Below are 22,107 nucleotides of genomic sequence, written 5' to 3' on the forward strand. Positions count from 1 at the left end.
TGGCAGTTGGAGAACCATTGCAGCTCATATGTTCTTTGCTTCAGAATGCTGCAGGGCTAGCTCTCCCTCCCTCCCTTCCTCCATCCATCATTCTACAGATAATAGATGCAGTTATCCTCCCAGAACAACACCCCCGTCCCTGATACAAGATTACACACAGGATACCAACAAATAACAGGTAGCAGAGAGAAAGATGAACTCAGAGTTTGGGGGTCAGACTTGCTTCCATATTTCTCTATGTTCCTGAACTGACATCTGAAATGATTGTGGTTCACATGCACACTGGCAGAGATGAGGAAAGAGGCAAATACAGATAGAAAGAGAGAGACAGACAGAGAGAGAGAGAGAAAGAGAGATAGAGACAGATTTACATTTAGTCATTTAGCAGACGCTCTTGTCCAGAGCGACTTACAGTAAGTACAGGGACATTCCCCCGAGGCAAGTAGGGTGAAGTGCCTTGCCCAAGGACACAACGTCAGTTGGCATGACCGGGAATCGAACTGGCAACCTTCGGATTACTAGCCCGATTCCCTCACCGCTCAGCCACCTGACTCCCACAGATACAGAGAAAGAGAGAGAGAGAGAGAGAGAGAGAGAGAGAGCCCTGAGCGCCACACAGAGGGTGAGTAGCCCTGTATTGATTCTGCTCCATTCACAGTTCGTTTACACTCTGAGAGAGATGGGAGTGGGGATGGGGGGTTTCTGGAAACTTCTCTGATTGACACATGCCACTTGATCAAAGGATGCAAACAAAGAAGATGAGTTGAGAGAAGGAGGGGTTGATTAAGAGAGGAGAATGGAAAATATGCAACGTAAAAGAAAAGAGGAAAAGTGGAGATCATGAATTTGTCTTCTTCCTAATCTGTATGTATGAGAGAGAGAGAAGTCAGGGTGTTCATGTGTATGTGTGGAATTCAATAATTTTCCTATTTTCTGCCTGAATATGTGATTTGTTTATCAGTGTATATTTGTGGTTAATACACACCATAGTCCCTTTTCTGTTACATTCTGCACCATCTCCATCACGCACACCCACAGACACCCACATACACACACACATGCAATACACACACACATTGTACCCGTTTCTGCTTCTTTTTTATATTTTAAAAGCCATAAAAAGCCATAAAATACACTGTAATAACAAACCATTTGGGTCTTCAAATCTCTCCCTCCCAAGAAATATTTATTTTATAGATTGAAAACCAAATTACCATGGCAACTTGTATTGATCTATATATTCATTATGACATGTATTCATTTTTCGTTCTACAAACATGGTGCAAACGATGGAGATAATGTCTAAATACACTATTCCGTGTGTGTGCATGTGTGTTTATGTGTGTGTGCATTCCAGTGTCTGCGATGCATGTTTTCTGTAGATTACATTATATCGCCTGTTGTTAGCTGGCCCTGTGCTGAATGACTGCCTTTGTTCACAACATTTTATTAAATAAAGAAAGCTTATTCTGACTTAGTAATGACATGGCCTGTTTAACGAGGTCACAAATTGCCCAAGTGTTTTGGTTTATGATAGTTATTATTTTAATCTTGTACTTTCTCTTTCTCGCTCTCCCTCTATTTCTGTACTTATTCCTGTATTTCTCTCCATCCTTGTATCTCTTTGTTTTTCCCTCACTCTGTGTTTATCTCTCTCTCCTGCTCATTCTCCCTCTCTCTCTCATTTTCTCCTGCTCTCCCCCCTTCCCTCTTTCTTTTCTCTCTCTCTCCTCTGTTCTCATGAAATAAACAGTGCGTTTCCCAGTCCACTGCATGTTTACATGAACATAAACAGTACACAGTCTAACAGACTCTGTCTAGAGGTAAACAATGCACATGTGTATGTTTGTGTGTGTATGTGCATTTCTGTGTTTTTGCGTGTGAACTGAATATGTGTGTGTGTGTTTGTGTGTGTGGTGGTGCGGGGGTACTCTGACGGGGCTGGGGGGCTGATGAAGCAGTGGTGTGTGAAATGTGAAGGAGACAGTCTTATTTCCCTTCACCCCCTCCTCTCCCCTCGCCCATTCTTCCCCCCCCATTTCTTACTCTGCCTCACTGTCTCTCTCCATCTCTGCCTTTCTCTTTTTCTTTCCCTTTCTCATCCTCCCTCCCCTCTCATCCCCATCCACCCCTCCCTCCCCCTCCCCCCCCCCTCTACCCAGTCTCCCTCATCTCTCTAACAGTGCCATATGGCCTCCATTACCACCAGTTACAAACGTACCACATTGAATGGCTCCACTGCTGCTGTGCTACTGGGCTCAAACACTGTTTGTCCTCTGCACTTAATTAAGGTGTGTAAGTGTGTGAGTGTGTATGTGTGTGTGTGTGTGGGGGGGGGGGTGTAATGCATGTGTTCCTCTTGAGCTATTCTGTAAAGGTTACAGTGTGAAACATGCACGCTTAGCCCCGGGGGGAAGTAGCTGTTGCTAATACAGATGAAAGAATCACCAGCAGTTTCTCTTCACACACACACTCACACAAACACGCCACACTCACTCACTCACACGCACACACACACACACACACACGCACGCACGCACGCACACGCACACACACACACACCATGGAGCCAGCTGTGGGTGAGTACTGAGCTAGGCTGAGGGCAGGACAGATAAAGATAGACAGTCCAAAGGAGACACTCAGTCTTCCCTGCTACTTGACACAGGTCGAGATTTCATGCAGTAGCTTTTATGACTCATGTTTTATATAATATGAAGAAATGTTTGTGTACATATGCTAGTGTTTACGTGTGGGTGTGTCGAGGACATATGATTTCTAAGTATCTGAACAGGGTGTGCCTGTTAGTGATTGTTTTGTTGATGCGTGTGTGTTATTGTGCATGTGTGTGAGTGTGTGTGTGAGAGTGTGAGGGCCTGTCAGTGCCTGTCCTGGCGTCTGTGTTCTGTCCCCCGCCATCTCTTCTGTCTGTGTTATCACTGTAGCTTATCATCTGTGCTGCACCAGTCTATCTCTCTCTCTCTCTCTCTCACTCTGGACAGATGATTCTCTAAACCCCCCATCCCCCCTCGCCATGATTCCATAGAGGACGCACTCAGTTCAGCAGAGGTAGTGAATGTCACAATTTGTGTGTGTGTGTGTGAGCGAGCGAGCATGAGCCCTGTTTCCTCTCTGAGCTTGTGGGACTCCGCTGCGCATCACTTCCTGCGTCTCCACTGCCAGGACTTTCCACTGTGTCATCACTATCCTGTCCCACTACACGCACACACGCACGCACATACGCGCACACACTCACGCACCCGTGCACTCACACACGCACGCACTCGTGCACACACACACGCATTCGCACACACACACACACGGGCACTCACCCGCACACGCACGCACAGTACACACTCCAAAATGGAAGCAGGTTCACACCATGTTGGGTTTGACAATGTGTTATGACAACATGCGCATTTGGGTTAGATGACCTGGGCCTCACCCCTTCAGTCAGACACACATCTGACACTGTCCCCCAACAACACGCACCACAACACCTTCAGACACGTCATGTGTTACTCCCGTTGCTCCGCCTCTCTGTCTGTGCTGTAGGGTCAAACCAACAGAAGGTGAACGGTAGGACAGCATGAACAAACACCTGGGTTATCCAGCCCCTCCCCCCGTGTGGCTTCCCTGTTGGCTGTGTTTAACTGAGGCCCATGTTTACACTGACTGAAGAAGCGCTATCATCGGGATCCATCTGTCTGGTCATCTCTGGAATGAAGGTGGATCTCTGTCATCTCTGTATGTCTACCTTTCTGTCTGTACCTGTCTGTCTTTAAGTCTGTCTGGCTCTCTGTCTGTCTGTCTACCTGTCTGTCTGTCTGTCTGTCTGTATGTCGGACTGTCTCTCTACCTGTCTGTCTGTCTTCATGTCTGTCTGTCTGTCTTCCTGTCTGTCTGTCTTTCTGTCTGTATGTCAAGCCGTCTCTCTGACTATCTAGCTATCTGTCAGCCTGTCTGTTGGTCTGCCTGCCTGTCTGGGTGCTTGCATGTCTGTCTGTTGGTTGGTTTGTCAGCCTTTCTGCTGCCTGCTGCCCGTCTGTCTATGTATTGTATTTGGAAGGGTTATCTGACTGAATAAGTGTTCTTGGAAAAGTTAATTCATAGAACAAATAACACACACGTAACATATTTAAAATAACCTGTCAGAATTCAGTCACCATTCTGCACGTCTGCTCACAGTTTCACCTGATTGGGCAGGAGACGGATCACCATCACCTGATTGGGTATAATCCTTCATCCTGAGTGATGATGAGCAGGATGTCGCCAAGGTAATGCAGTGAAGCATCACCACAGAACTACCCTATCAGCAGTTACAGTAACAACTGGGCCAGTTTGCTCTTCCCGAAACCATCCATCATCCCTGGCAAAGTTACTCAGTTACTAACAGCCCCTCCCCCCAGAGTCCTGTAGGTGACCCCATTCAAACCCTCAATAGGGTTACGGGGCTACAGTGAGGAGAGAGATGGGCTTCAATATTTAACATGGATGAATAATGAGACTATATAATAGATTGACCCGCCAAGGTTTGACTTGTGGTTTTGAGTTCGACTGGTTACGCAGGCCCTACGTTCATTTCTCAAATCAGTTTAAGAATCGGGTATTTCTGGTAGGTTAACAGGTCATAGTGCAATGCCGATGGTGTAAGAATTATTCTGCCCTTTACAGTAAAAGAGCATTATCGTTGATTCCAAATCTCTTAGGAGTTTTACGGTAGAGGGAGGGGGCCGCTGTAACGTGGCTTGCTGTGTCTGTTTTGTTTCCAGCACCGCTCTGTCTGGGCGGCCTCAAGCACAGTAGCGCCAGTCGGACTGCACGAGACAGAGAGCGCCGCCAGCCTTCAGTTGGGAACGGACAGCAGCTGCGCAGTCACTGCAAAGATAAACCTCACATCTCCAACGGCACAAACCGGCGATCCATGGAATTACCATCAGTTAGTTCATACAGTATTTAGTTAAAAGAGCGTGAGATACTACATTAGTTTAGCCTGTTTTACATCCAAGCCGATGGTCGGAAACGCAGCAAAAATTCTATCAGAGGAGTCTAGGAGCCCGTTTTCAGCGACCGTCCTCACCGCGCCCCTTCGGTCGCTCGTCATCCAGGTAAATGTTTTGATGGTGTAATATCAATGAACGGGCTGCTACGGAAAGATGATTAGACACCTCCAAAAGTTGTATTCTTCTCTGGTGCATGTGTTTTAAGGATAAGATGTGGGGTAATCTATATTCTGGTTATAATTTGATTATTTAAACCAATGGTCCTGTAAAGGGACAGAGCAGCTGAAATAGCGAGCAACAAGACAGAACATTTTAGACCAAACTTTATTTTTACTCAAAGTAGGCTACATATTTAAACTTGGTTATAGATTTATAAGGTTTCGTGGAGCCTCGTAACAACTTGATCTTGCTCGTGGGTTTAGGCTACATAGCCCGTACGAGCCAGTATGAGAATGTAGATTCAGTCTGAACAGTTCACAGGTTGAACAGAATAATTTGAGAATATAAAACCACTTCCCCAAACAAGCCTATATACAAAAAATAGAAACAAAACTGTACTGAAAGTATTAAAATAAATTTCAGTTGGAACTGTCATTGGAAACCTATTGCCAAATTTGTAGCCTATTTGATACTATAGCTTTAATTAGGTCTAGCCTACATCTAATTATCCTTTCAAACGGCTACAACCATTCCACATTATTAAACTGTCCGTGGATAGCCTTGATTCTATGTGAATGACATGAAATTGCACATTTGTAAAACTCTCCTACCAGGCATCATTAATTATAATGCAATATAGCGCCTTTGTTGTATTTTCCCTCTGATAAACGGGTGTTTCGCCCAGCTCATGAAACGGCGTCATCTCTTATCTCCCTGGCCATAAACGACGTCTCCAAAGCGGGTAATGAATGAGTTTGATAAGTCGGCTCCGCAGCTGACAAATCTCGTGGAGGAGACGGATGGACGCGTGGAGATAGTTTTTTTTGTCCAGTTAGCAATGTTGGTTTTAAAACCGCTTTACGATTAGAATCATAGCTGAGACCTCATTAACCGGTTGCCCGTTAATTCAAACGAGGCTGCTGGAGATTATTAGGCGAAAGCGTGTATCCTGTATTTCACACACACATACACACACACCGACACACACACCGACACACACACACACACACACACACACACACACACACACACACACACACACACACACACACGCACACGCACACACGCGCACACACACACACACTCTCTCTCTCTCTCTCTCTCTCTCTCTCTCTCTCTCTCTCTCTCTCTCTCTCTCTCTCTCTCTCTCTCTCTCTCTCTCTCTCTCACGCACACACACACACACACACGCAAACAGATGTTAGCTGTACAGTAGACAGCCCAGTGTCAGTGTGTGACAGCTGAAGTGCCACTGGGTACTGTCTGGGTGTCATGGCTCAACATACAGACATGATGGGCACAACACTGCATTTATTAATTGCATGAGTGTGTGTGTTAGTGTGTGTGCGTGTGTGTTCTTGTGTCAGGTACGGGGTTGAGTGTTTCTGATATTTGTGTTCTGATGCTCTCGTGTGGGTGACCTCAGCTCTGCATGAACTAATCACATATCAACATGGAGCGAAAGATAGGGAAGATGGAGTGGAGACATCTCTCCTCTTCCCTCCTCCTCTTCTTTTCTTCTGTGGATTGCAGCGAAAGTTGTCTATGTATGGAAGCAGCAGGTTTTTTTAGGCATGCATGCGTGTGTGTTTGTATTTGTGTATATGTGTGTGTATGTGTGATCACACACACCCTAATGCTTCCCCCTACACTCACTATAGCATTTTAGAGGTTCTTGCACATACACACACACATCATACAGTGCACAGTGCAATAGATAGAACACTCATATTTCAATCATGTTTGTAAGCATGATCAGCCATATTTGACCTGACACTGGTGTGTATGTGTGCATGCTTGTTATTGAGTGTGTGTGTGTGTGTGTGTGTGGGTGCATTTGTGTGTGTCTGTTTGGGAGTTTGTGTGTGTATGTTTGTGTGTGTGTGTGTGTGTGTGTGTACTGTGCACTGTATCTAGGGACTGGAGCTTGGAGCATGGCATTGTGGGAATAGTCTGGTTCTGGTTGGCTGGTTCTGCCTTCCGCGGGCAGAGAGTGAGAGAGAGGGAGAAACATAGAGAGAGGGAGAGAGGCAGTAAGAGAGGAAGATAGAGAGGCAGAAATTGAGGGAGAGAGAGAGAAACTGAAACAGAGGGGACAGAGACAGAGGTGGTGAGAGAGAAAGATGGAGACAGAGAGACAAAGAGACACTGAGAGAAAGAAAAGGAGAGAGAGAATGATGGTCTGTAATTAGCACCAGGGGCTGTCTGCAGTAGCATTCCACATCAGTAATGACAGAGTGGCCTCAGCCTAACTCCCTGTCTCCTTCTCTCTGTCCCTCCCTCTATCTCCCTCTGTCTCCTTCTCTCTGTCCCTCCCTCTATCTCCTTCTGTCTCCTTCTCTCTGTCCCTCCCTCTATCTCCCTCTGTCTCCTTCTCTCTGTCCCTCCCTCTATCTCCCTCTGTCTCCTTCTCTCTGTCCCTCCCTCTATCTCCCTCTGTCTCCTTCTCTCTGTCCCTCCCTCTATCTCCCTCTGTCTCCTTCTCTCTGTCCCCCCCTCTATCTCCCTCTGTCTCCTTCTCTCTGTCCCTCCCTCTATCTCCCTCTGTCTCCTTCTCTCTGTCCCTCCCTCTATCTCCCTCTGTCTCCTTCTCGCTGTCCCTCCCTCTGTCTCCCTCTGTCTCCTTCTCTCTGTCCCTCCCTCTATCTCCTTCTGTCTCCTTCTCTCTGTCCCTCCCTCTATCTCCCTCTGTCTCCTTCTCGCTGTCCCTCCCTCTGTCTCCCTCTGTCCTAGCCTTCTAGCCCCAAACAACCCACCCTATTCTACCACTCTCTGTCTCCCTCCCGGCCTCATAGCCCCCCTTCCCTTCCTCCCCCCCTCCCTCCCTCCCTCTCTATCTCTCTCCGTCCCCTAGTCTACAGATAGACCAGACTCCAGACTGGACTGAGCTTATCCAGAGCCGTCCTCTCTCCCCGTCTACCACAGTCCCTCCCTTTCTCTACTTTACATCTTGCTTTCCATTTATCACCCGCTCTCCTTTTTCCCCCTCATCTCTTTCAGACTAACAGTATCTCTCCCTCCCCAACTCTCTCTCTCTCTCTCTCTCTCTCTCTCTCTCTCTCTCTCTCTCTCGCTCTCTCTCTCTCTCTCTCTCTCTCTCTCTCTCTCTCTCTCTCCCTCCCTCTCTGGGTCTTTCACGCCCTCTCTCTCCCTCTCTTTTATGTTTCTCCCTCTCTCTTCTTCCATTCTTCTCTGCGTCTGCAACGGTGTGGTCAGGCTTGGCAGTGGGAGCTTATCCTTCATATTTTCCCATCCCCTTCCAGAGCAGCCCATCTCAGGCTGTCATTTGGAGCAAAGGCTTGGCCTTGCTCGCCTTCTGCCTCCCCTTCTCTTCTCACCCCTCCATTCTCCCAGCACCACCACTACCACCCCTCTCCTCTCTGCTCCCTCTCTCCCTCTCCCACCCCCTGCTCCCCTCCTTCCCCTCCTCCCCCAACTTTTTGACCCCCTGCCCTCCTCCTTTCCGCTCCACATCTCCTTCCCTCCCTCTTCCCCTCCTCCTCCTCTTCCCCTCCTCCTCCTCTTCCCCTCCTCCCCCTGGGTCAGTTTCATGGCCTGGGCCTCATTGATTTGCTGTGATACCAGAGACACCCCAGGTCCACTGTGCCCTTCTTCTCTCTGGCCCACAGACACTCACCCTCCAACACCAGTGTAGTGGCACACACGTGTGTCATTACATTGTGTGTGTGTGTGTGTGTGTCAATGGGATTGCTGTCTGGTCTGATGGATGGGGCTGAGCCAGCCTGTCAGAGTTTATGTGGCTATCTATGTGTCTGTATGTATGTGTGTGTGTGTGTGTGTGTGTGTGTGTGTGTGTGTGTGTGCATCAGGGAATCCTGTTGTGCCAGTCTGATGGAGTACCTGGTCTGATACTGGGTCACAGAGACTGAACTCACAGACAAGTGTCCCCCCCCCTCCCCCCCCTCCCTTCACCCTCCTCTATTTCATTGAGACCTTGCCTCCCTCCCCTCCGGTTCCTCCCTCCATCTCAGTCCGACCCTGTGTGACTGCCTTCCCCAGGATGATGGATGGTCCAGACAAACTCTCCAGACCTCTCTGGACAGCCTGTCTAGTACCTGACCAGGACCAGCCTGTCTAGTACCTGACCAGGACCAGCCTGTCTAGTACCTGACCAGAACCAGCCTGTCTAGTACCTGACCAGGACCAGCATGTCTAGTACTTGACCAGAACCAGCCTGTCTAGTACCTGACCAGGACCAGCCTGTCTAGTACCTGACCAGAACCAGCCTGTCTAGTACCTGACCAGGACCAGCCTGTCTAGTACCTGACCAGAACCAGCCTGTCTAGTACCTGACCAGGACCAGCCTGTCTAGTACCTGACCAGAACCAGCCTGTCTAGTACCTGACCAGGACCAGCCTGTCTAGTACCTGACCAGGACCAGCCTATCTACCTGACCAGGACCAGCCTGTCTAGTACCTGACCAGGACCAGCCTATCTACCTGACCAGAACCAGCCTGTCTAGTACCTGACCAGAACCAGCCTGTCTAGTACCTGACCAGGACCAGCCTGTCTAGTACCTGACCAGAACCAGCCTGTCTAGTACCTGACCAGGACCAGCCATTCTAGTGTCTGACCAGAACCTGCCTGTCGACCTGTCCATCCAGCAATGAAATCTATAAGCATACGGTCCCTTGTATCCATGGTGTTTCCCTGCTCCTCTCTACTCTGGTGTGTCTTGTGCTCTCTGCTTCACCTGAGGTCCTGTCGCCTGGCTGTCTGTCACCGACTCTAAGTACCCCTCTGTGCGTACTTAACTACAGTCTGTCTGCAAAGAGACCGCCAGTGTAGGCCAAGGTCCCATGTAATTGTGTGTGTGTGTGTGTGCTGTATGATTGCATGTTTTGCTGCGTCATTTGCACATTTCTAGTCTTACTGTCTATGGATGGGTGGTGGGTATGCTGTGAGCTGTGATGTGAAGTTCCCAGCCTCCATATGGTTCATCCTGAGGTCATCTGAGAGGCAGGAGAGGAGAGGGGTGAGACAGGAGAGGAGAGGGGTGAGGCAGGAGAGGAGAGGGGTGAGGCAGGAGAGGAGAGGGGTAAGGCAGGAGAGGAGAGGGGTGGTTGAGGTGAGCATTAGATATCCGAGTTAGTGTCTGCTTTGGTCTCACTATATCTCCATGTTTATTCTTCCTGTTCTACTGGTTGTGGTCTGGCTGTGTGTGTGTGTGTGTGCTGATGTGTTGAGGCATATGTGTTCTCTGATTAGAATCTAGTGTTCTGATGTTAATCTGGCCTCATTACATTTCCTGCTCTCCTCTCTGTCTCTCAGGATGTGTGTGTGCATGTTGGCCTGTCTCCCTCTGTATGTGGAAATTCCACCACATGTGTTTGTGTCTGTCTGTGTGGGAGTGGGAGAGTCTGTGTGTGTGCGTCTGTGTGTGTGTGTGAGTGTGTGAGTGAGTAAGTGTGTATGTGTGTGTGTGTGTGTGTGCGCGTGAGTGTGTGTGTGTCTGTGTGAGAGTGTGTGTGAGTGTGTGTGAGTGTGTGAGAGAGAGTTATGCTCTTCCCCATTGGAAGTGGTGTGTCCAGTTGTCCAGGTGTCTCGACTACAGTTGGACTACAAATGATCTGCATGTGGACTACAGGTATCTGCAGGTGAGGGTTAGCCCTCAGCATCAATGTGGAAGAAAGTTCTGTCTGTCTCCACTAGACCAGTGTGACCATCAGTTTAGGTTGTAGGTTTATACGTTGTAGACAACCAGCTGATTGAGAGAGAGTTTAACAAACACATCAACATAAAAATGTCCAGTTCAGACGCACAATGATACTTGCAAAGTCTTTCTGAAGCATGAAAGTAAGAGGACGGTGTTTATAGTGAACAGCAAAAATCAAAGATAACACCTGGACAATAGATGTTTGTAATTATAGGCAGGCGGAGAATGAGACTATCACACTGAGAATGCTTCATATGACTGATTAATAGCATAGAATACATAACCAAATTATAATTCAACAGTTGATCTACTGATTGTGATTAACACAAGCACTTAGGAAATCCCTGATTTCCTCCACACCAGACCACAGGTAACATTATGCATCCTCATCACCACAGCAGACAAGTGTAAACAACACAGTGTTGTCCTTGAACAAAGTCAGCGTTTTAAACAAGGCCTCACTCAGGAAACTACCCAGGTGTGGTCTGAGACTGGTCAGGAAATCTGTACCATCCTGTACCCTTTAGTCAGTTCCTGCCTGCTGTAGTATCTCTAGGTCTGGACTGTACTATACTGTACTGTAATGTACTGTAGGTGTGTGTCAGAAAAGTTAAGAATGTAACCTTTTATCAGAGTTCACATTTGGGGGGGTTGGCCTCTCTTTGCACACAAAGAATGCTGAACACAGTATCATTCTTATACAGGTTACATTCTTAACTTTTCTGGCAGTGTGTAGCACCCCGTATGTGAAGTAATAGAAGGTACATAAATAGATATTAGGGGAGAGATATGTTCCTGGTGTGATGTCTCCTTGGCCTGGTGTGGTTCGGGGCTTATTCCTGTCCCACTAAAATATGATACACTTATGATACATCTCATAGGCATTTATTACATGCAGTACAACACACACACACACACACACACACACACACACACACACACACACACACACACTCATGCACACACCACCATGCACATGCACACACAGACCAGAAGATGCACGCGCACCCATGCGCGCCAACAAACTCACACAAGAACATACACACAAGCACACGTGCACACACACACACACCCGCATGCAGACACCCACACACACACGCTGTGATGTTCTCCCCTAGTCTGTAGCTGGCAGCTGTTTGTCTTTGATGTGTATTCACAGGAGCGTTGTTATGGAGACCGGGGGAGTTAGGGCCTGCCTACCACTTTGTTAGAACTCCTCTCTGCGCAGAGGCAATTACCAAAAACACCCGGCACAAACCTTGCCATTTATCCTCCCCAGATAGCATGCAGCCATGCAGCCAGGAGGGGCGATGGGAGGAAATGAAAGAAGAGAGTTGAAAAGTAGACGTGCGTGGAAGATGACTGAGCTGCTCAGTCTGCCTGCAGGCTCAGGGTGAATAAAACATGCCAGAGTCCTCAACTGTGGTGCAGCCTCGCTCCGCTCTAGTGTAGAGAGTAGGAGCTAGTGTGTGTGTGGGTGTGTGTATGTGTGTGTGTGCGTTTGGGTGCACAAGACCTAGCCTTGCCCCGGACCAACATGTGCTGCATTGTGTTAGATATCAAACATTGTGTCAGACAGGCAATTAAGACTGTCACATCCAAGGGTGAGACAATGATACACTGAGGATCACAATATACTGTACACACACACATGCACACACACACTTGGGAATGCATTAAGCCAGTAGGTGTTAGCAAGAAGCAGTTAGCTTTTAGCGGCTAAATGTGTTTTCGCTTCAATAACGGAGAGAGAGAGAGAGGGCGTGTAGAGAGAGAAGTGAGAGAGAAAAGGATAGATGTAAAGTATAGAGAGAGAAGAGAGAGAGAGAGTTTTGTGGGAGAAGGGATAGCAGAGTGACTGGTCTCTCCCCTGAGAGCTGTTGGCTCTCGTCAGCTCAGGGCTAAACAACCTCTGAATAAACCCTCTCACAAACTAGTAAATTTGACTATGACGGTTTATAGAGACAAGCTCATGTCTATTCAGACATTGAGATATCAGAAAAATGTCTGTCGGTACGGAGGGTAAAAGTGGTCTGGTTTCAGTCTGGTTTCAGTCCTGAGGAGACTGTAGCAGTGACGCAGCCACGCAGATGGAAAAGGTGAAGGTCTAAAGGTTCCAGTTTGTAGTGAAGGACTTGAGTGTGACCTGTCAGCTTGTAGACACACAAGGAGGCAACACACCTCCAGCCCTGAAGCGCTCTGACTGGTAATGACATGAGGAGTGTTCTGTTTTCACAGACTGGGTCAGAGATGGCTATCTGTGTGTGTGTCCTTGTGCCTGTGTATGTCCGTGTGTGTGTGTGTGTGTCAGTGTCTATCCGCGTGTGTCCGTGTGTGTCCGTGTATGTGGCTGTGTGTGTACTTTCCCTGACAGTATTAATGATGGTTATCAACTCAGTAGCTGACCCTGTCTCTGTCATGGCCAAGAACCATCACCTGATCAGTGTCTCCATGTGTGTTTCTGTGTAGTGCAGTAGGTATACCATTAGGCATTAGGATAGTTGAGATTTGCACTGTGGTGAAAATACAGAGTGTTCCTCGCCACTAACCACTGTAATACTGTTCAAATCACGCACTTCTGGTCCTTCATTATCTGCTGCACTTCCAATATGCCCCATTTGTGAGTGTCTTTGAATAAATGAGTTTTTGTCATTTCTACCTCTGCTGAATCATGTGTTTTAACTGTTTGTGTATGTGTGTATTTGTGCATGTGTGTGCTTGCAGCAGGCCATTATCTGATAGTGCGTAGTCTAGTCTGATAGTGCGGGTCTGCAGACAGTGTCTTGTCTATCTATGAACAGGGTGCTGAAGGACGTGTGTGTGTCTAGTGTCTGTGTGTGTGTGTGTTTATCCCTGTGTGTGTGTGTGTGTCTAGTGTCTGTGTGTGTTTATCCCTGTGTGTGTGTGTGTGTGTGTTTATCCCTGTGTTATCTGTGACAGAGAGTCGACGTGAGCAGACAGTTTGTCGCGTCTGTCCTCGTTCGCCAGTGTTACCTTCAGGAAGATATCTGTGTGTGTGTCTGCAAGCTCTCGTGCATACTTCGACAAGGGGGCTGTATCTGACAGGCAGAAGAGCCTCCACCCCCGATCCCCCCAATCCCCTCCCACCCCCCCATCACTGCTTCCTTCCCCCACTCCTCCCCCTCTCCTCCTCCCAGTCTCTCCAGTGGAGGATGAAGAGTTGAGAGGTTTGAGGAGCCGTCCTCTCAGTGGACTGCCAGGTCAGAATACATTCAAACAAAAAAAACTCCAAGTGAATAATTCTCTCTATCTATCCTCTTCCATCCCTGTTCGTTTCATCTCTTGGGAGTTTTCCACCGTCAGTTCCTCCCTGCGACATGACATGGGTGAGGCAGGGTGAGGCAGGGTAAGGCAGGGTAAGGTGGGTGACGCAGGGTAGTGATGATGTTGGGTGTGATCTCACCCATGGCTGTGTCTGAGTTGTATTCATTGAAGTTGACCCAAGCATTGTTTGTCAGTTTACCCCACCCCTCTGCCGCCCAGGGAGAATCAACAAAGTCACACCAACACAGGCATCGCATGCCTCCTCAGGATAGGAGCAAACATATCTTTCACATGAGACCATGTCTATACCACTACCTGTTGACGACAAGCAGTTAATGAATATCTGTTTGTGTGCGTGTGTATAGTACTGCATGTGTGTGAATACCTTCGTGCGTGTGTGTGTCTTTGTCTGTGAATACCTGCGTTTGAGAGCCTTTGTGTGTGTGTGTGTGTGTGTGTGATCAAGCACATGATACGTCGTGTAATGGGATATGATACCAGGATTAGAGCTATTAGGATTAGGGGTCTGATTGGTGTGGTAGCAGGGGTGGTAGCTGGATTAAGAGGGTGTGTTGGCGGGTGGGGGGTTATGAGTCAGAGGGAGGGGGGGGGGTTGGGGGGTTGAGGTGAAGGGCAGACACCCACACCCCTCATGGCAGACAGGCTACAATGCTCTGGCATGGGTGTGAAATTGGCTTTGAGGAGCTGAACACTGGCGAGAGATCTCTGAGGTGACCCTCCATTATCTAACAGTAATATACCCTTGCACACACAGACACACACACACACACATACTGGCAGGCACACATGGCCAGGCACACACACACATACGCACGGGCATACGTACACACACACACACTACACACACACTGTCTATAGCGGTTGCAGAGTGGCGTACTTGCATCATCAGCGGTAGACCGACAAATGGCTTATTCAATCGACCAATCAGACGACCAGCTGGGCCTCCCTCCTCTCTGCTCTGCTTGATTTCACCTCCAATTTCTCTTTTTCTTTTCTTTCCTCCCCTCTTCTCTCCTTGTCTCTGTCCTTCTCTCTCCACCTCTCTCCCTCGGTTCTATGGTTCTATCAGTGTGTCAAGGTCATCAGAAGATTTCAGGCTAATTCTGTCTGTGCTGACAGCGGAGACAGAAGGACTTTGTGTGTGTGTGTGTGTATGTTTGTGTGTGTGCCATTGTACTATTTACTTGACTATAGAAACGTACAATTGGATGAAGTCTCTTGCAGAATAACATAATTCCCCTGCGTGTCTTATTTCTCTTTCTCTACCATTCCCTACCTCTCCCCCCTCTCTGTCTCCCTCCCTTCTTCATTCTCCCTCCTTTATCTCTTTCCCTCTCTCTTTATCTCCCTGGCTCCCTCCTCTATCTCTCCTTCTCTCCTTGGAGATGTTCCGTTCGTCTGTCAGGGTTATTCCCTGAACACTCCTGACTGAAAGAGTTGATCCTCTCTTTATTCTTCTTTTCGATTCCCTCTCTCGATTCTCCTCTCCTCCATAGGGGTTGTGACTCTTCTTTCGGTCCATGGGCCCTGGCCCCTATTTTCACGATCTGAAACGCAAGTATCAAAACGCAAAGCGCAAGTAACTTTGCGGGCGGGACTCCGGCGTTGTCGCTATTATACCGGCGGGATAAATGACTTTGCGCCTGGCGCAAATCTAAATTGGGTTGGTCTGAAGTACCTAGCTACATTACTAATGGGTGTGGTTTGGGCGTAACGTGCAATAAACCAATCAGAGCGTCATATCACATTACCTTTGTAAGAGCAGGCAGGCTTGTTCCATGTCGGATTGCTAGTATAACGGCAGATTTGCCAGGCGCACGCCAGGAGCGGTTCACAGCTGAGGAGACCGACGTTCTCGTCAGGGCCGTACAAGATAGAGAAGTGATATTGTATGGGAAAGGCAGAGCAGTTTTCTCATTGCACTAAGTTGCACACTCATGCTGCTCATTCAAATTCTTAGTCTTTTTTCTATATTTAATTTTTTAAATTGTTATATTTTTTAATTGTTTAGTTCTTAGAATTTGTTTAACCATTGTTAACCATTTTTTTTTAACTTATGTTAACACCTGTATATGTTTATTGTTTGCACCTTCCTGCCACAGTAAATTCCGTGTTTGTGTAACATACATGGCGAATAAATTCTGATTCTGAATGGGATGGGAGAAAAAACCCACCCAAATTAGCTTCGGTTAAACATGCGTGGGAGGAAATTTCCACAATTGTTATAAATGAAGTTCACATACATAGACATTTCTCATGAAAATATTTTTAATCATTGACATGAAAGAAATGTAACTCAGCCATACAATAAATCAAAAAAATGTAACGCTTCGCAGGAAGAAGACCCTGGCCTAGCCAGCAGTGCGCACGGGCCAAGCATGCCTCATGCGCTCTTAAAATAGCATCTGAATAACGCGCCATTGACTTTAGACTACGTTTTTCCTGGTCTGTGGCGTAATTGTTTTTCTGAAACTGCAAAATAGCACCAGGGAACGTTTGCGCCGGAACTCGCCTCCTTTTTTCGCTGAACCGCCCCCGGGAGCGCAAGGTCATTCCCTAATTTACCGACGTGCGTCCTGTGGAGGGAAAAGTCCGCTTTGCGTCCAGTGCAAACTAGGAAATGATACTTGCGTCGTTGACAAAGTCAATTGCGCTGGGTGCAAGATAGGGACCCATGTGTCTAACCCTTCTATGATAGTAAAGGCAGAGTTATTTTCGGGTAGTGTTCCCAGCATAGCTAAGTCAATACTGGCCGTTTATGATCCTGTCCAATGAGCAGCAGGAGTGACTGGATGATCCAGCTCTTGATTGGTTGTCAATATCACAGCAGAGCATTAAAACTCCACTCGGACACACAAATGATTTATCGATTTGCCCATTCAACGGCTTCCTCTGATTGGCTCAGTGTGGCAGACTGTTGACTGTTATTGGTCTTTGAATCGTCCAATGACCTGCAGTGTTTGCATATTGGCTGTTGTAACTGCAAGGTTCTGCACTGGGCTGCAGTCAATCCCAGATGGAGTGGTGGGATTGATCTCAGAGCAACCAATCAAATCCTGAATGGGGGAAGGGGGGGGATCAATAATGTTAATGATCCGTGATTGGCTGAACTTAATTAGTGCAGCTGCTGGTCCGTAATTTTGGTGGTCAGCTTTTGTCCGGGGTCGTATTGTGTGACCCATACTGACTGCACATGCACACAAACAAACGCACAAACACATCCCTCCATTTTCCTCTGGCTGGATAGTACATTCATGGGTATGTTTTTTGGCTGGCATCTTGTCTGCCATCTTGTGTACCAGCTGCTTTGGTGCCCACATGAGTGGCAGACAGCTGCCAGCTCCAGAGAGGGGGTCCATGGAGAGGAGGGCAGCCCAGCATGCAGCCTCTCTTGGGGGAAGGCTGTCAGACGAGACCCAGAACATTGGAGGTGTTATCCTTGTGTTCCCTCGCCATGGAGGCATTCTTCAAGCTGACAGTGTTGAACATCAGAAACCAACTCTGTCGAATGTCACTGACCGCTTACACGTATATAACTGTCTGAAGATATTAACACACACACAGTTATTCCATCTACACGCTGTCCTGTTCAGTTGATCGATGCTCCTTCCTGTCCCCCTCTCCAATCTCGCCCAGGGAATAAAGAAGAGGAGAAGTGGTTCATGAAATTGACTTGACATTGACAATCAACTTTTCTTTCTTTCTTTCTTTCTTTCTTTCTTTCTTTCTCTCTCTCTCTCTCTCTCTCTCTCTCTCTCTCTCTCTCTCTCTCTCTCTCTCTCTCTCTCTCTCTCTCTCTCTCTCTCTCTCTCTCTCTCTCTCTCTCTTTCCCTTTGTTGCTTTCTCTCTGATTTTCTCTCTCACTCTTTCGCCATCTCTCTCCCTCTGCTGTGCTCTCTCTTTCTTTCTCCCCCTCTCCATCCCTCTCTTCCATGGTTAAAAAGGGTGTAACAGGATCCTTATTTATTGTCTTTCACCTGTTTTCATCTCTGGTTGTTCCCCTTGGTTCTGTCTTCACATGGCATAGATTCCGTCTCTCTCTGGATACAGTACAGCCACAGGAGGTGTGAGAGAAGATCAGCGTTGTTACCAGAGGATGTTGTTCCCAGATACGTTTTAGTAACCAATCAACCAACAGAAGGCTTCCAAAGAGACTACATTACCCTTAAGACCTTTTTGAAAGTAGTCGTTTACCATGCCTGTCTGGAAAACACAGGCCCTTCTGTTGTCCGTCTGTTCTCCTGGTTTGTGGAGTACAGCTGTGTGTTCTCGCTTGTGGATACAGTATGTACATGTAAATATGTCCAGCCCAGATAGACAGAAAACCTTCAGGCTAGATCTGCCCATCACTGTCAGAAAGCTGCTGATATCTATTGATTTTATAACTAAATTAGCACATTTCATCCAAGTTTGCGTGCATGTATATGTCGGTGTGTGTGTGTGTTTGTGTGTGTGTTTTGTAGCTGTAGGTGCAGAACCAATCAATCAAGCAAGCATCAGAATCAATACTTGGCCCTTGTTGTTATTCACATCTGGTTCTGACAAGCTGCTCGTTTGTGTGTGTGTGTGTGTGTGCCTGCGTGAGTGTGCGATGTGCGTGTGAACCTAAGTGTGTGTGTTTTGGATGTGTGTTCGTTCCGTTCTGTGCATCGATCTGTCTTCTTCTCCTTCCTTACACTCCCTACCCTCCGAACAGAGGACCTCCATAAAGTTTTCTATCCGTTTGTATTCTTCCTTCAGGTCCGTGGGACTGTAGCCATTGTAGTTATTTGATGTAGCTTGTTAAGTGTGCATTGTTCTCGGTTCCAGACACCTCTCGACCCCCCTCTCAGATAAACGGCAGGAGGTTCTGCTCTATTGAGTGTACTAGACAGATCTTTAATGTCAATACTGCTTTCTTTGTCTCATCCGAATGGCTTTTATAGGATCTAATCAGCTTTCAGTAAGGCAGGGAGGCTTAATGAGCCAAGCAGTGTGTGCTTTCATAAAGCCGTCCCAGTCCAGTGCTGTTCATGAGAGCGGTGAGTGAATGAGGTCTGTATCATTACTATGGGTAGCCGGGTGGATGGGAGAGGATTGGCTGATGTAGAGAAAAAGGTGTAAGAGATTCCTTTTCACATATGTGTGTGTGTCCATGTGTGTGCCTATGTGTGTGAGTGTGGCCGTGTGTGTTTGTGTGTTTGAGTGACTGTCTCAGTGTGTGCATGTATGTGTGTTTGATCCACTTGTCTAAACCAACAGTGCCAGCAGCGATTACCCTGGCTCTGTCCTGGTTAATGAGATCCTTATTAAAGTTTAATGTCTCTGTTCTGCAGTTGTCAAGGAGATTTACCGCCGGGCCCTCTGGGAAATGGGCACCACGCAGGTTTTTGGTCCTAAGCACCCACCATGATGTCATCAGACCATGGGACACACTTGCATCACACACACACTTACAAACACACACACACACATACAAGCGGTACATTTAAACCGTTTATTCCCAATGCTTAAACTATTTTTTGTATCTCCCTGACGACAAGGCATCATACTGGGATGAGTAAGTGATGTTTATTTACAGAAATGATAAATGCACTACAAGTGTTTGGAGCTTAGACCCCATGGGGAATTATTGATCAAAGGGCGCCTGCCCAGCATCCGAAGAAGAATCCCCCACGGAGTCCAGCCAGAGGAGTCGAAGAACAACGAAGAAAGGCACCGGGTGGCGATGGGGCACGCACTTTGATAGCATCGACAAACTAAACAGGGAGAGAAACGTATTTAAAGGCACAGCATTATTGTGATAGGCTGACAACTACGAGGACGATTTGATACCGCTAATTAATAGATGAGAGCGCTAATCGATACTGAAACCCAGATGACTGCCCGGCATAGGAAAGAGGGAAAGTAGAGCGTTTTTAGCGGGGGGAGTGAGTAGTGAAACATTATCCAGTATGCCCGAGTGCAGGGATCGGTCTTGCCTGACTGAACTTGCGCTAAGCTTCATTACTACAGCACTCATACTATACCTCATAATGTACCTCTTACTGTACCTCACAATGTACCTCATTATGTACCTCTTACTGTACCTCATACTGTACCTCACACTGTACCTCATACTGTACCTCATACTGTACCTCACACTGTACCTCACACTGTACCTCATACTATACCTCATAATGTACCTCTTACTGTACCTCACACTGTACCTCATTCTGTACCTCTTACTGTACCTCATACTGTACCTCACACTGTACCTCATACTGTACCTCACACTGTACCTCACACTGTACCTCATACTGTACCTCACACTGTACCTCTTACTGTACCTCACACTGTGTCTGCACTGTACGATACATTGACCCCTCGCCTGGAACCAACCTGTGGACTGTCCCCTACACCTCCATGTTCCTGTTGGAGGAGCCCTGACGGGGGCCATGATGACCCAGCCTACCGCCTCGCTCAATAATGCAGGAGAATGAAGCGTGTGCCTGCGAACCACCTCCTCTTCTAATGACACTTTAATAAATAATATATCCCTCTTTTTTCCCCCTTTTCCCTCTCTCCTTCTCACCCCCTTTCTCGATGTCTCTGTCTCAATCTCTCAACGTCTCTGCTTCTCTCTCTCTGTCTCGTCTCTCTCTTTCTCGACAGGAGGAAGAGAGGTAGTCTGTTTGAAGAGGCTCCAAGTCCGGAGGACGACAAAGGGAGGAGGAGACTGGGCTGAAGTTTGGGAAGAGCAAATCTGAGAAGAAGCCAGCTTGACTACAGCAGACAGAGGAGAGGACTGGAGCAGGAGAGGAGGAAGAGAGGAGGAAGAGAGGAGGAAGAGAGGAGGAAGAGAGGGGGTAGAGAGGGCGGCGAGAGGAGGGTGCAATAGCAATGCTAGGTTGAGGGTCTGGTTGCTCATATTAATTCTTTGATGCTAGTCCTGCTGGTTGGATGCTAGTCCTGCTGGTTGGATGCTAGTCTTGCTGGTTGGATGCTAGTCCTGCTGGTTGGATGCGTCTTGCTGGTTGGATGCTAGTCTTGCTGGTTGGATGCTAGTCCTGCTGGTTGGATGCTAGTCCTGCTGGTTGGATGCTAGTCCTGGTGGTTGGATGCTAGTCCTGGTGAGCCCCAGCAGGTCCCTGCTCCCTCAGAGATGGCCTCCAACTTCAACGACATCGTCAAGCAGGGCTACGTCCGCATGCGTAGCCGCAAACTGGGGGTGAGTGATGTTTACGCTGTCTTTGTGTGTGTGCAGGTGTGTGTGTGTGTGTTGCTGAAAAAGAGAGAAAATGCTGGTGTGAGTGTGTGTGTGTTTGTGTGTGGCATTGGCAGTCCTCTGAGACTGAGTAGCACCCAGTTCATCCACTACATGTGGTCATGAATGTGAGTCAGCCTCTCATGACTCTAATGTGACTGTTAAAATTTCACATCTTGAGTCACATAAATGACATGTAGATGAGGACAAATGGAATAAGTAACTCCCTGCCTGCCTCTCCTCTGCTGGTTTCGAATTATATGACTGCATGTCATGGCTGTTGCATGGGTTATTGAAGAAACCGAAGATGGATCTAGGAACAGCAAATACATTTCTTGACGGCCTACAGTTGACGGTTCTGTGACAGTGTTAAGGACTAGTTTTGGTCTAGGCCTGGGAAAAAACAAAAACTTTGTGATTGATGTAGCGGGTATCCGGAAGTGTAGTAACTGGCTTTCAGCCAGGGTGGATGTGAACAGTGCTGTGTCGTATTGTTGAGTCTGTCCTGATATGAGTGTCCTCACCGACAGGGTCAAAGCCTCATATCTGCTATACTGAGGCCGAGAGAAGGAGACGTGAGTGTGAGAGAGAGAGGAAAAGAGAAAAAACGAGAATGTGAATGCAAGTTTGTATGTGTGTGTGTGTGTGTCTGTGAGACAGGGTCGGACTGGCCTTCGGGAGAGTCGGGAGATTTCCCGAACGGCCGGTCAAACGGCCGCCGCATAATGCAAAATTATATA

The 22,107-nt window shown here is 47.6% G+C and overlaps 1 protein-coding gene across 3 annotated transcripts in view; it reads left to right on the plus strand.

Annotated features, from left to right (window-relative positions):
* The first annotated feature begins 4,783 nt into the window (after positions 1–4,783).
* Positions 4,784–22,107, plus strand: part of dok4 (docking protein 4) — a 30,912-nt gene continuing 13,588 nt past the window's right edge. The window contains exons 1-2 of one of the 3 annotated variants that reach the window (XM_062472069.1): positions 4,784–5,105; positions 20,776–21,331. In XM_062472069.1, coding sequence (XP_062328053.1) covers positions 21,266–21,331 — 66 coding nt within the window. In that variant the 5' untranslated portion in view covers positions 4,784–5,105; positions 20,776–21,265. The remainder of the gene's footprint in view (positions 5,106–20,775; positions 21,332–22,107) is intronic. The other 2 variants (XM_062472070.1, XM_062472071.1) reach the window with 2 other exon arrangements.

The sequence above is a fragment of the Osmerus eperlanus genome, chromosome 10, assembly GCF_963692335.1.
Source record: "Osmerus eperlanus chromosome 10, fOsmEpe2.1, whole genome shotgun sequence".
NCBI lineage: Eukaryota > Metazoa > Chordata > Actinopteri > Osmeriformes > Osmeridae > Osmerus > Osmerus eperlanus.